The 12,992-nt window shown below is 40.4% G+C and overlaps 1 protein-coding gene across 1 annotated transcript; it reads left to right on the top strand.

The window, feature by feature from the left end:
• The first annotated feature begins 389 nt into the window (after positions 1-389).
• On the top strand, positions 390-12,493 carry LOC125228796 (protein krueppel-like). Its single transcript, XM_048133478.1, has 2 exons — positions 390-606; positions 9,103-12,493. The coding sequence occupies exons 1-2, from the start codon at positions 570-572 to the stop codon at positions 9,978-9,980; spliced, it is 915 nt and encodes a 304-aa protein (XP_047989435.1). The 5' UTR covers positions 390-569; the 3' UTR covers positions 9,981-12,493.
• The last annotated feature ends 499 nt before the right edge of the window (positions 12,494-12,992 follow it).

The following is a 12,992-nucleotide window of genomic DNA, read 5'->3' as shown; positions in this document are numbered from 1 at the left end:
GTTTTTCCACATTCTGTCTAGTAGTCGAGTGGAGAGCAATAAATCGTTAGTAGCAATTATGACTAATAATAACTGCAGCAGATGAACCTAAGTGCGTTTTCAATTAGCTTCAGCCGAAGAAAGCACCGCCCCGCACGGCAGCGGCCGTAACCATAAAAAAGTGCTTATGTGTCGCGGGTAAAAAACAACTCCAGGAAGGAACATAATGTAGTAGCGGCTATAAAAAGTGAATGCAATGCGTGCACGTGGAGTGCACCGGGGTGCGGGGCGAGGGGGCGGGTGCGGGGTGCGCGGGGCGCGGCGGGCGGGGCGTGGGGTGTGTTCAGGCGAGGGGCGGCCGGCCGCGCCGCGCGCCAGCCAGTGTTGTGGTAGGTCACACCGAGCGCGCCCGCACGCACCGGTCTCATCATTCACGATCGCGACTTCGCGCCGTGCGAACATGTCATCGCGCCCCCGACGTGCTCGTCTCGTACTTCGAACGTGAACTGTTTACATATTACGTGTACCTATCTGGACTTGCGAACTTTCCCGTGGTGCAAATAAATGCATTCTAGCTGAACTGATGTGAGATGGCGTTATCGCTGCAGTCGACACAGAATTCGAGAGGTTCGTGAATAATGTTGTGCTGCCGGTTCGCTGAATCTGAAGGAAGTGCATGTGCGAAAAGTTTTGAAAGTTGGCGGCGCGCGGCGTGCGTGGGTGCCGCGCCGCGATTGGCCGCGCCGCCTCACACACATACATGTATTTTGCATTCATGTCGAGCTTTTCAGATTCAGTGAACCGTAGGCGCCTCGCCGCCGAGCGCGTAGCGGGTGCTACGAGCGGCTACGAAACTCTACCGCGTAGCACCAACTTCATATTCATATTTTCATTAATTGCATGATGTACATCTGCCCATTGTATTGAGATAACTTAAATATCGTGATTTTCAATTGTTTTTGTGGCTGACAGCAAACTGTATAGTTGAGTAATCTGTTTAAAAACAAGAAACGAAACTTCACGTCTGTTTTACTGTAGTAAGTATATACATATAAGTTCCACTGTGTAGTTTTTTTCGTAAAATTTACTTACCACTTTGATACAATACTAGGCCATATTGACGTTTTGGCAAATATTGTTTGAGAAAACAGTTGTTGTTGACCGCGTAGTTTGTCTCAAAAACATATATTTTTTCGGCGTTTATTTGACATATTGTATCTACTAGTATATGCTAGGCTTTTTACATGGTGAGATAATTATATTACATACATCTTAGTATACCTCGGTAGGGTTATTAGTGTGCTTGTTTCCGCCTATCGCTAGTTTACGTTAATTGATATAAATTGGCATCGCCGTAATTATTGCAATCTTTATTAATAAAAAATATATTTCGTAAGTAGTATATTACAAATTTAATAGTTTATTTGATATTTCGCAATCCGCCTGTGGACGAAAACTACATTGTGGCAAACAAGCATGCGGCCCGCCTGATGGTAATCAGTCACCGTAGCCTATGGACGCTCGCAACTCAATGACTCTACATCGAGAACGACTATTGATATCATTTTTAACTACGAGCTCTTCTAAAGCCTGCCCACTGACATCAGACAGGAAGCCAACAAAGTTAAGTTTTGGTAAAAAGCTGCGTAGTTACCTCATAAATTGTGTATAGAAATAGTTTATCATAAGTATTTAATGATATCTGCACCATCCCACAGTCAAACCGTGGAAACTGTTTTGTGGGACACTGTACTTGTATAAGCTGTATACATTTATGTTAATAAATAAATAATAAATAAAAATAAATAAGGGGGTTTAGGATATAAAATTATAATTTCATGTATAGCCTACATGAAATTATAATTTTATATCCTAAACCCCAGTTAGTCGTAAAATTTTAAAGTACATACCTACCGACAAAAAATATGGGTTGCAATCGATATACTATAAAATATATATGTTAAAAATATTTAAATTTGTTTAAATATCTTTGGCTATAATGGCCAAAGATATTATCTAATGAGGTAATTTAGGGTTATCGTAAATGGGTAGAAAATTGGCAATAACTATATTAACTAGCCACCTAATTGCCGATCTTGAACCGCGTGATTCACCTCCAAATAACGGTCTCAATCATTTGCTTGTTTAACATATTGACGCCAGATTATTAGTAAAAAATTTAGCTATTATTTTCCTTAGTCTATTTAATAAAAAAATATGTATGTCTCTATTCAATGATGGCACTTAAATTATCCATACTAATATTATAAATGGAAAAGTGTGTGTATCTGTTTGTTACAGATTAGGTACTTATTTCGCCCCCTCAAATTTGACCACATACCTATACTTACTTACAAGGATTATTTATATAGGACTAGCTTTTTCCCGCGGCTTCGCTCGCGTTAGAAAGAGACAAAAAGTAGCCTATGTCACTCTCCATCCCTTCAACTATCTCCACTTAAAAAATCAAGTCAATTCGTTGCTCCGTTTTGCCGTGAAAGACGGACAAACAAACAGATACACACACTTTCCGATTTATAATATTAGTATGGATTTACATACTTTATACTAAGAATTGTACCTACCTCGATTATTTAGCGCCACCTATTAAATACTATCATAACTACACTGATGATTTTTTTCAAAATGTGTATTGACGTGATATCATGATTTCAAAATAAAGAAATGTGTCATTTGTAGGGTTGTAAAAAAACGGTTTTTTTTCTGGCTTGAAAAAAAACATGAAAAAAAACCGTGAAAAAAAACAGTTTTTTTTCTGGAGTATGTTTTTTTTCTAAAGTACGAAATCTCAAAATTTGCAAAGTAGTTAATACTTTTATACGGTTTTTTAGACTTAATGTTAACTATTAAACGAATTTAATCAAATAACTTTAATTTCTGGTCTTATAAAAGTAACATTTACGAAATCTGTAGTTTGTAGTTATCACTATTTACTGTTGGCAACACCACCGCCTCTCCACGCTGCACGCCGCATCGGGGATTCCCCAATAAACGTTTGTATACTGAATTAAAATGTACGTTATTGTTATTGAAACACGTTACAACTCACGAAAAACCGTTATTGTCGTATTTTTTGTTCATCTGAAAAAAAACCATATTTAGAAAAAATGCTCGGTTTTTTTTCATGTTTTTTTTTCATTTCTGAAAAAAAAACATTTGGTTTTTTTTCTATTTACAACCCTAGTCATTTGTTCGTATAAAAAATAAAAACACGCAAAAATATTTGGGGGAAATATGGTTTTGGCAACTTTCAGGCTGAAAACGTGGTAACTTATATGTTTTAATTTCTTTTCTTTTACTTGTGTTTCTGTTTTTGTACTTGTGTATTTTTTGTAATTACACGAATAAATGATATTGGATTCGGCCACTAACTCCTCGATCTCGGCATTTACTTCTTGGTTCGGTCACTTACTTAGAATGGGAAAGGTTCTGTCAAGAGTCTGGTCTGGTGGCCGTCCGGGTCCGGGTCGACCGAGGTATCGCTGGGAGGACAGTGTGGCGGCGGATCTGCGTCGGCTTCAAGTCAGTGACTGGCAAGAGGCTGCGCAGGATCGGAACAGGGACTCTCGTTTCGGAGGCCAAGATTCACTTTGTATCACTGAGCCAAAATAGTTAGTTTATTACGAATAAATAATTGATTGTTTGAAAAAAATACTGAAGACGCGGCAGGCAAGTATGGTCGCGTGATAAATGATAAAACGTCCCTATCGCACTTACAAATAGTGCGATAGGGACGGCCTGCTTCTTATAGATCCTGCAGGTCTTGTTAGGTTTCTTTCGACAGAATCGCTAGAATTTAAAGCTGACGCTTAAAATACATTCAATAATGTATCGTTACGGAAAGGAGTATGGAGAATGTTCTCAATTCTGAGTAGAACTAATCCAAAAAGACCAAAATCTGAGATATTAGGTTTTCAATATTTATAGGTACGTTAGGAAACGTTAGAAATTTTTGAATTTTTTTTTTCACTTAAAGTAATAAACTGATTTGATAGAATACTTTTAATCATAAATTTATACTCTAATAGATTTTGTACATTCATTAATGTATTAACAAACCTCTTAACTAGAAATTTAAATTAACAACTTTTGTATGTTGTAAAATATTAATGTTGTAAAATATATCAAAAAACCTGCTCCCCTCGATTTTATTTTGCTTCTGAATTAAAACAATCGCGGATGCTTAAAAATGCGTGTTCCCATAATTTGTGTCTTGTTGAAGCTAATGACAGGATGAAGATAAATCCATGAACCTTTTCTTCGCATACGTATTTTAATGTATTTGTTATAAGTGTTATAACAGTTACATAAACTGCCATTAACACACATTTGTAGAATAGTTTCCCAAAACATTACATAAAGGCGAAGCCGCAGAAATTCGGCTCGGGCGCTTAACCCTAAAGTACGAAACCGTAGAAGCGTAATCTGTGCGAGTGCGTGCCTTGCGGGTAATCCCATTACGTGCCCGAACTGGGACACCCACCACTCACTGTTACACTAACTATTCTCTGTACTTTTAGGCATTTAAAAGAACGTAAATAAATAATTTGTCAATTTTTGGGTAGTTACAACATTTGTCGATTAACGCACCACTCGACACCACCACTCACTATTACACTAACTATATTCATATTTATTGATATTGTACATACAGCGTGTGGATTCCATACGGGCGAATAATGTATCCAGTTATAGTATCTAATCATACGAATCATATAGGATAATCATTTTATTAAAAAGTGTTATTAATTAAGAGTAATTATTTTTTTTAATCTGACCAAGCAACAATGTACGCCGTCCATATTAACTTGACATGACATAAACGTCATGTCGTAATGACGTTTAGGTAGGTACGTTAATTGAAGTGGACTTAATACATTGCGTAATGAATTATTATGTATGAAAAAAAAAATATCTCATCTATTCAATAAAAAAACTATGTAGTTAGGCTCCTTAGGTCCAATACTAATCGTTATTCAAATATTCGCCCGTATGGAATACACACGCTGTATACATTACACGTCAGAAACATAAACATTCATTAAACTAAGTAATTCATATTACCACAGTATAATAATAGTATTTTATGCAACTGGTGGTTAAAAGAGGTCAAAAAAGGCGAGTGGCGTGGGTAACAATTTGAGGCGAAGCCGAAAATTGTTAATGAAGACGCCACGAGCATTTTTTGACTCAGTTAAACACCGTTGCATACAATACTTTTTCTACGACCAAGCACTTACTTTGAAAGAAACTTATAAATTCAATAAATACCTACTTTCAGTCATCTTAGTTATCTAGTGGACCACCTACCATTTCGAATATGCAGTTTGAGTGCAAACATGAAAATAAAACTGTCTATGGTATGGTTCTTTGAAGCCTGGCCACTAAGACGAATCGAGCCGAGTTGAATCGAGTTCTCATACATTTGAATGCGATTCGACTGGATTCGACGTGTCACCAATGATCGCAGCAGAAAACGAACGAGTCTCGACTCTGCGAATGCCAGGCTTTATCTGACATTCTAAGGTTGGCAACAATGTACATATTTCTTACAAAATTTTATTTTCTATGGTGAAGTGATTGGTTTGTTAAGTTGGTAGCAATGTATTTACTGAACTGTAACAGCTATATCGTGCTACTGCTACTAAATGTTTTCAGGGTATAGACTAGATAGACTTGTCCTGACATCTTTTATGTAGGGTTTTAAAGTTCTATGCACGACCTTGTAAGTCACGAATAACAGTACGGGAGTAGAAAAAGAGTACTATCGTACAGTATGGCCACTCCCGCTCCCCGCTGAAAGTGTCGCCCACCCCATCTCGGTTACCGCCTGTCAAAAACGCGAACAGTCGTCCTGTCATATCTCTCATACAAGCATGGTACGCGTTCACCTACACGAGCTTCGAATGTGTGCTAGGAACGCGACTCTTTCATATATCGCCAGTGTCCGAAGTGTGACTCAATATTACTAACTATACTCTGTCCATTTAGGCATTTAACACATTCCTTCACTACCATACAGAAAATGACGCACTACGTCAGTAACCGGTTTTAATTTACAACCGCCCGCTTGTATGGCGAGAACCCGCCCAGCGGGTTTTCCGGCACCTGAGGAAAGTTTTCGAGTGCCCACCAGGCGGGTACTTGGTGTCGAACGTGTTAAAATAACGTAAATAAATAATTTGCAAATTTTACCTTTGTACCAAATACAAAAACCCAGCTTATTTGTTACTGAGCGGCCTGTCTAACCTTCTTATTTGGTCGTGTACCTAATGTTTTTAGACTATCCCCCTTATCCATAAATGTACTCTAAAGTCAAGCCGATAAAGTTCGTTTGTCCTTTTCTATCACACCAATACGTCGGAAAGGGACAAACTAACTTTATAGGCTTGATAACTTTAGAGTACGTTTATGAATAAGGGGGTATAACGTATAACTATAAATCTGTATTATACTAGTATATGTTAACTATATATCTTTAGGTATTTAAATAAATGTAATCAAATTTAGCCTCAAAAGACTCCTTACGCCAGTTAAGGGTAACTTAAAACATTAAAGACAGGTTGCTGAGTGACTGATTCACTTGGTTTTCGTTTTATGTTTGGTTAACCGACAAATATTGTACTACCTAAAAGTACAGAGTAGGTACACAGGCGATCAATTGATTCATAACCTCCGATATATCAACTGCTAAAACATAACAGCATCTAATATGTTACCTCCATTCTTAAGCTTGCATACTTTAGTTAGTGTGTAATTGTGTATAGGTTTTTACAAATCTTCAATTTCATAAGAAATATAAAAATAGCGGCGCGCCGTATTGCATAAGACATAGTGAACTAATGTTACAAAACTTCACTATGAAAAATGCCTTGTAAATGAGATTTTTCATGTCCTTTTCGTATTGTTGCTAAGTTAATGCAAAAATCGGTCTGGCAAAAATATTTTTTCATAATCTTAATTAAGACAGGATTTTGAGCCCAACGATTGTCTTAAATATCAGGAGCATGTAATCAGTTTTAAATTAATACAATATATTATCGACATTATTACTTATTAATTGACGCGATTGACTGTTCTGTTCACTGTTACTTATACAATATATTTTTCACCACACCAACTGATAACGGCTTACTTTGCTATTCGAAAACAGATAGCAAAATTGCATTTTATCCACAAGAGTGCAAAGTAATTTCATACAAATTTTAACTTGATATCTTGAGCTGGCTGGTCTGGCAGAAATTACCCATAAATGATGATTTTGAATTATAAATATTGAAATTTTGTGTTTCACTCTGCGGCAAAATTTGTTTAAACCTTCGTGCCTTGAAATCCTCGCAACGCTCAAGATTCCACATTTTGAACCACTCGCTACGCTCGCGGTTCAATACTAGAATCTTTCGCTTGCTCAGGCTTCTATATTGGCACGTGCGGTTAAACAACAACTTTGCCCCCTTGTAAAACAAATAACTATAGTTCCTTTGTTTAGAAGAAAACAAAAGCTTTTTCAATAATAATGACATTATGTCACTGACATGATGTTTATCGGTCTGCCCGTGATAATGAGTTATGGAGAGACGGCAGTAGACCTCATCATAAAAGTATTATATACCTACGGGTTATTGACAAATATTTATGGCGTATAAAGAGGGGATAATTACAACTCTTTGGTTCATAAAAAGCGTAGGGAAGGGTGCGGTGCTGTAAAAATTTATCACCAGTATTGTCACCCGACCACCGATAACCGTGCCCATAATGCTCATCAATTGCCTATCTATAGGATCTATAAACTGCCGTTTGAGAGTAAAAAAATATACGTATAGATACTGTAATAAATCTTATCTCAAATTGAAAGTACCACCGTACAAGTAATCAACTAAGTCGGCAGAGTATTATCGAATCTATAAGTTAGGTAGGTCTCAGCAGATCTGTATTTACTTGTATTGATCTGTATTTACGACTGGCGAGTCAACTTTTACATTTTGTCCGTATTACAATTCAGGGCACATCACGAGTTCGGTTTGCTGCCCGGCCTCGAAACAGCGAGTAATGTTATTAAAAAGTTATGGGATAAGCCGGCGGTACGTGCCGCGCGCCGCCGACGCCACCGCCGCCTAATCACAAACTTTAAAATTATCTCATTACTTTTTACATCATCCGATGGTAGAATACGTAATTAGCTTCAACGAACATCTTCTTCGAGCCCTTTTTAAAAAGAAATGCGGTGTTTTGTCACTTATTATAATTATTATAAGAAACAAAAGCGCGGCGCGAAGAGCGGCCGAGGCACTCGGCAGCGTCCAGTAATTCTATTTTGCCTCCTTCAATTAAGCGCGACGGCTAAGTCCACAGTTCGGCCCGGAATTAATTCCACAGCTAAGTAGATAATGTAAGGAGCTTCCCTCCTCGCCGCCTCTTCACGCCTCGAGGAGAACTTTCAATTATGATTTTGTCTAATTTTAATTAAGTGCTCTCAAAAAGGCTTTTCTCCGTCGAAATTAATATTTGAATATAATTTGGGCGGAGCGGGCGGGCGGAGTTTGCCGCTTGAGGAATAATTAATTCCATTATAAGTGGTTCGCTCGAGCGCGGGCGCGGGCCGGGGCCGGCTGCTGGACGACACCCCTTCCACGACAAGCGAGTAACGCAATTAGCGACGACATCAAGTAATCAACTCCAATCTAATTATTCCTTTAAAAATATACGGACGAGTTTACGGAGGATGCGGGAGCGAGCTAGGCTCGTTCGCGGCAATTTGCGCAACAGGTCGGGGCGGAAGCGACCTGCATCGGTATGATTGCGACCAAATTGCGACCAAATGTTTCCTCCGCAGCGTCTGGCAACGGTTTTTGCCGCGTTTTTTGTCGTCTGCTGCTGATAAGTGCGCTATCGATAGGTTCCACAGAGTGTTTGTTTAGGTCGAAACTAACGAGTGACGGAAGTGATGCCGACTGTGACAATTTTTGTCTTGAGTTAACACCTAAGGACATATAAGAGTTATGATACCTATGCTACATCCAAAATTACGATGTACCCATTTTTTGTTTGTTGTTATTGGTAGCAAATGCATCAATATTTAATATTCGTTTTTCTTTGTCGCAGGTGTGTCAGTGAGACCGCTATCAACAATGCGTCAAGAATCATTACCGATGTTAGCCGAGCGCCTGCTGGCGACGCGCGCCGCGGCGCTTGTGGCGGGGCTGCCGGCCGAGCTGTACTCGGGCGCGCTGCTGGCCGCCTGGCCGCCGTCGCCGCCCGCGCCGCTGCTGCCCCCGCCGGAGCTGGACCGCGCCCGCAAGCGGCGCCGCACCTCCAAACTCGACGACTCTGTCACCACCTCGCACACCACCGCGCCTCTCTCGCCGCCCTCCTCCGGGTCTTCGCCCGGGGCCGCCGACCCGCCAAGAGATAAACTTTTCACCTGCAAGATCTGCTCCCGCTCTTTTGGATACAAACACGTGCTACAGAACCACGAGCGTACCCACACCGGCGAGAAGCCGTTTGAGTGCGGCGAGTGCCACAAGCGGTTCACGCGCGACCACCATCTGAAGACGCATCTCCGCCTGCACACGGGCGAGAAGCCATACAGCTGCCCGCACTGTCCACGCCACTTCGTGCAGGTGGCCAACCTGCGGCGGCACCTGCGCGTGCACACCGGCGAGCGCCCGTACGCTTGCCCGAGCTGCCCGGCGCGCTTCTCAGACTCCAACCAATTAAAAGCGCACGCGCTGGTGCACGAGGGAGATGCGCCGTTCGCTTGTCGTTGCGGGGCGCGTTTCCGGCGGCGACAGGCGGCCGCCCTGCACCGCTGCGCGGGCGGTGGTGGCTGCGAGCCCGACTCGCCGAGCCCACCCGCAGCCGCGGCCGCCGACTGGCGCTGGGACGAGTGGCCCGAGCAGACAGAGCCCGAGGACCTGTCGCTGCCGCGGCGGCCGGCCACGCCGGACTCGCCCACCGACCTGCGCGTGCACGCCGCGTAGTCCCCGCGCTCCACGCGCCGCTGAGCCGGTATACGAGTTCCTCCCGCGTAGACCCCGCGCCCTACTCGGTCGCATACGCGCCGTCCCAGCCCGACCCTGTCATGTAGATCTCATAATGTTTAGTCGAACATGGAGATACTTCTCAGAACAAACATTTAAAAAGTCCTAACAGTTAATTTTTTGCTCGGTTTCGCACTACTGAGTCAGTCTAGTTAGGTAGTCGTTCGTTCAGTTTTTATGATTTAACATTTGCAGTGTCTACCATAAAGACACTTTTTATTAGTGTTACAGTTTAAAAAGTTTATTGTTATACCATTTGCATAATCGCAAGGTGAGAGAAGGAAAAAATGTGATGGTTTTGTTCCTTTGTTTCGAAATTTGCAAACCTAAGAAAGATCGAACCCGTTGCACAAAAGTAATGCTTTGATTTATTGTAGTTGACTATTGTTTCCATTCGTAGACAAAAAATGTGCACGTTACGGTTCGTGAGCGGCGCGTCCGCGGCTGCTCGCCGGCCGGGAACCGGAATAGCCCGGAGAAGGCCGCGACATTGACTTATTATTTTCCGCGACAAAGGCTAGTTCACAATCGTTGATTATTAAGTATTGATTTGAAGGGAATTCCTCAAAGCGAACAAAGCGGCCGTCATTGTGTTCGCCCAGATCCTCGCCTTGCGACAACCGGTTCAGTATCACCCTCTTTTGTGCGCGACTGCCAGTTTTTAATCAATAGCCTCGAGCTCGTTTTGTGCTTTTACAAGCATTAATTGAAGTTTTCTGACCGATAATACGTAACCGATACTGGTGCTTTGCTTCAATAAAATTATAGGGGCTGTTTGTTTGTTTGTTCGGTAAAGCTGTAGCTTAGTACCCAGAGAGGCGGCGGCGGCGGCGCGCGGCCGGAGCGCACCGCTTTTGTACATAATGCTGTCCCTAAACAAAATTATTTATTATTTATCAATTAGTTTCTAGGTATTTTAAAATGTTTTCAACGCCATTTTCGATGTAACGAAATTGGCCATGGAAATTAAATGTGGTTTGTAAATATAATTCTATGTAAGAATACCAATTAGCCGAATTCTGTTGTACGCGATTGGGTAACGCACTCGAAGACCGTAAAACTCAATTATCGTGCAACGAATATAAGGAATCATGAAAATGGATAAAGATGTTAACTTTACAAATTTTTGAATGTATTTTGATAGCGAACATTAAGGGCCATGAACGGGTTGCATTGACATCTATTGAAATAAAGGATGTTTTGATATAGTTTTTAAGATACAATTTAATTATGTATTTAATGTGAAAATTGTATATATTTGAATCGTGTAGGGTGGATGCAATGCACTACGGGCATGGCCCGAGTGGCCGGCAGCGCGGCGCGCCGGTGCCGCTGGTGCCGCCGCTTGCTGCCGGCGCGGAGAGAGCAGAAGTCGCAATTTGTTCTACGGGTATTAGTTTCCTATTAGGGTTAGTGTTTATTGTATTCGTTTTTGTCTAATTTACGATCGCAGAGTAATTGTTCTCAATGTTTTAGCGCACACGATAAATGTATGTAAGTATTTAACAGTGCTACTTGTTGATTATTATTATTTTATTTTCATTAGTGTTTAAGTGTCACGGAGCGTAGGGTCTTAGAGTAGATCGAGACGGTGTATAATATAAAGAGTTTTTCCCAAAGAAATTATTGGTACAAAAAGTAATGTGTACAAATTAAATGATACTTTCAATTAGAAGTTGTAATTCCATGTTGCAATGTTGTATTGTAAAATATGGTAATTAGTGTTATTGCTACGGTGCCATTATCTACCTCATACGATAGAAATACTGCTCCAGGGTATAGAGCCAAAGTTCTTGGAATATTTTCTATTGTCTACGATTATAATAAATATCATAAGCGAGAGCGAGGTATCGCACATCGTCACCTGATGCCGCGAGCGGCAGAACCATTTGAGACTGATTTTAATTTAATGATGTAACTCTTATTTCTCCGTATCAAATATACTATAGTAATGTCGAAGGATCTCCCAGCATCGCACCGCCAGGCGCGGTGCATGCTCGACCGTAGTCCAAACCTTCATTTGCAATTTACTTGAGTTCCTATTTTATAAAAAGTTTTTAACTTTATTGTTTTGCTTAAATTTGTTTATATGTATTTGTTAGTCTATGCACTAGGTTTCAGTGCCATGATAACACATCGCAAACTATTCCTTGAATAATCTAAGAAGTTAAATAATAAGATATATAAATGTAAAGATATTGTCATACATATAGTTTCTGTAATTCGGTGATACTGCCATAAATCTATCTACCTCATGCTCGGACACAGGTTATTTTAATTGATCATCAAACTGAATCAAGCGAATAATTATAATATTATTATGTAATTACCTCATAAAGTTACATTTACATTTTAATGAATACACATGGCGTGGTACAATGAATATACATAGTTACATTTAATTATTTATCAATGTCCAGTACCAACATAATTATTATAATAAAGAGATGTTTGTTATTTAATCACTTTTTGATTTCTATGTCTATTGACCTATCCTTTATTTCATCATTTGAATGCTTATCAAATAAGGTATCCGGTATCATACCTTATTTATGTCGAACAGGTAACAGACTCTATAGTGAAAGGTGCCACTTTTGTAGCTCCATAAGGATGATATTAGTTTCTACGAGTAACCTGTCAAAGCATTTAAGCAAGCGAGGAAGTGGGACTTTTTGCTTGGAAACAACACATTGATGGAAATTAACTATCTAAAACACCACATAACGGAGAATTATTCCATGTAAAACACAAATACACAAGTTACTCTGGATAGTCTGGATATTATTAAAAACCTACCTATCAGGGTCAATGTTGAACAAAGACTGTCGGAAATCGTTCACTCTGGACCCTGAGCGAATTCGATCACGTTACATGAAGCAAAGACTCCTCTATAAAGAGACTTGGGGTTCATCAGGGAAAAGTGGGCGGTACAAGACCCAGACTGCGCCCCTC

The sequence above is a fragment of the Leguminivora glycinivorella genome, chromosome 8, assembly GCF_023078275.1.
Source record: "Leguminivora glycinivorella isolate SPB_JAAS2020 chromosome 8, LegGlyc_1.1, whole genome shotgun sequence".
Lineage (NCBI taxonomy): Eukaryota > Metazoa > Arthropoda > Insecta > Lepidoptera > Tortricidae > Leguminivora > Leguminivora glycinivorella.
This window is presented reverse-complemented; position numbering and strand designations above follow the sequence as displayed.

What these genes read in the sequence shown, in the direction of transcription:
- LOC125228796 (XM_048133478.1), top strand. Translation starts at nt 570, where the DNA reads ATGGCGTTATCGCTGCAGTCGACACAGAATTCGAGAG. An exon ending in GTCGACACAGAATTCGAGAG is followed by an intron (nt 607 to 9,102) that starts GTTCGTGAATAA and finishes TCTTTGTCGCAG; the next exon opens with GTGTGTCAGTGAGACCGCTA.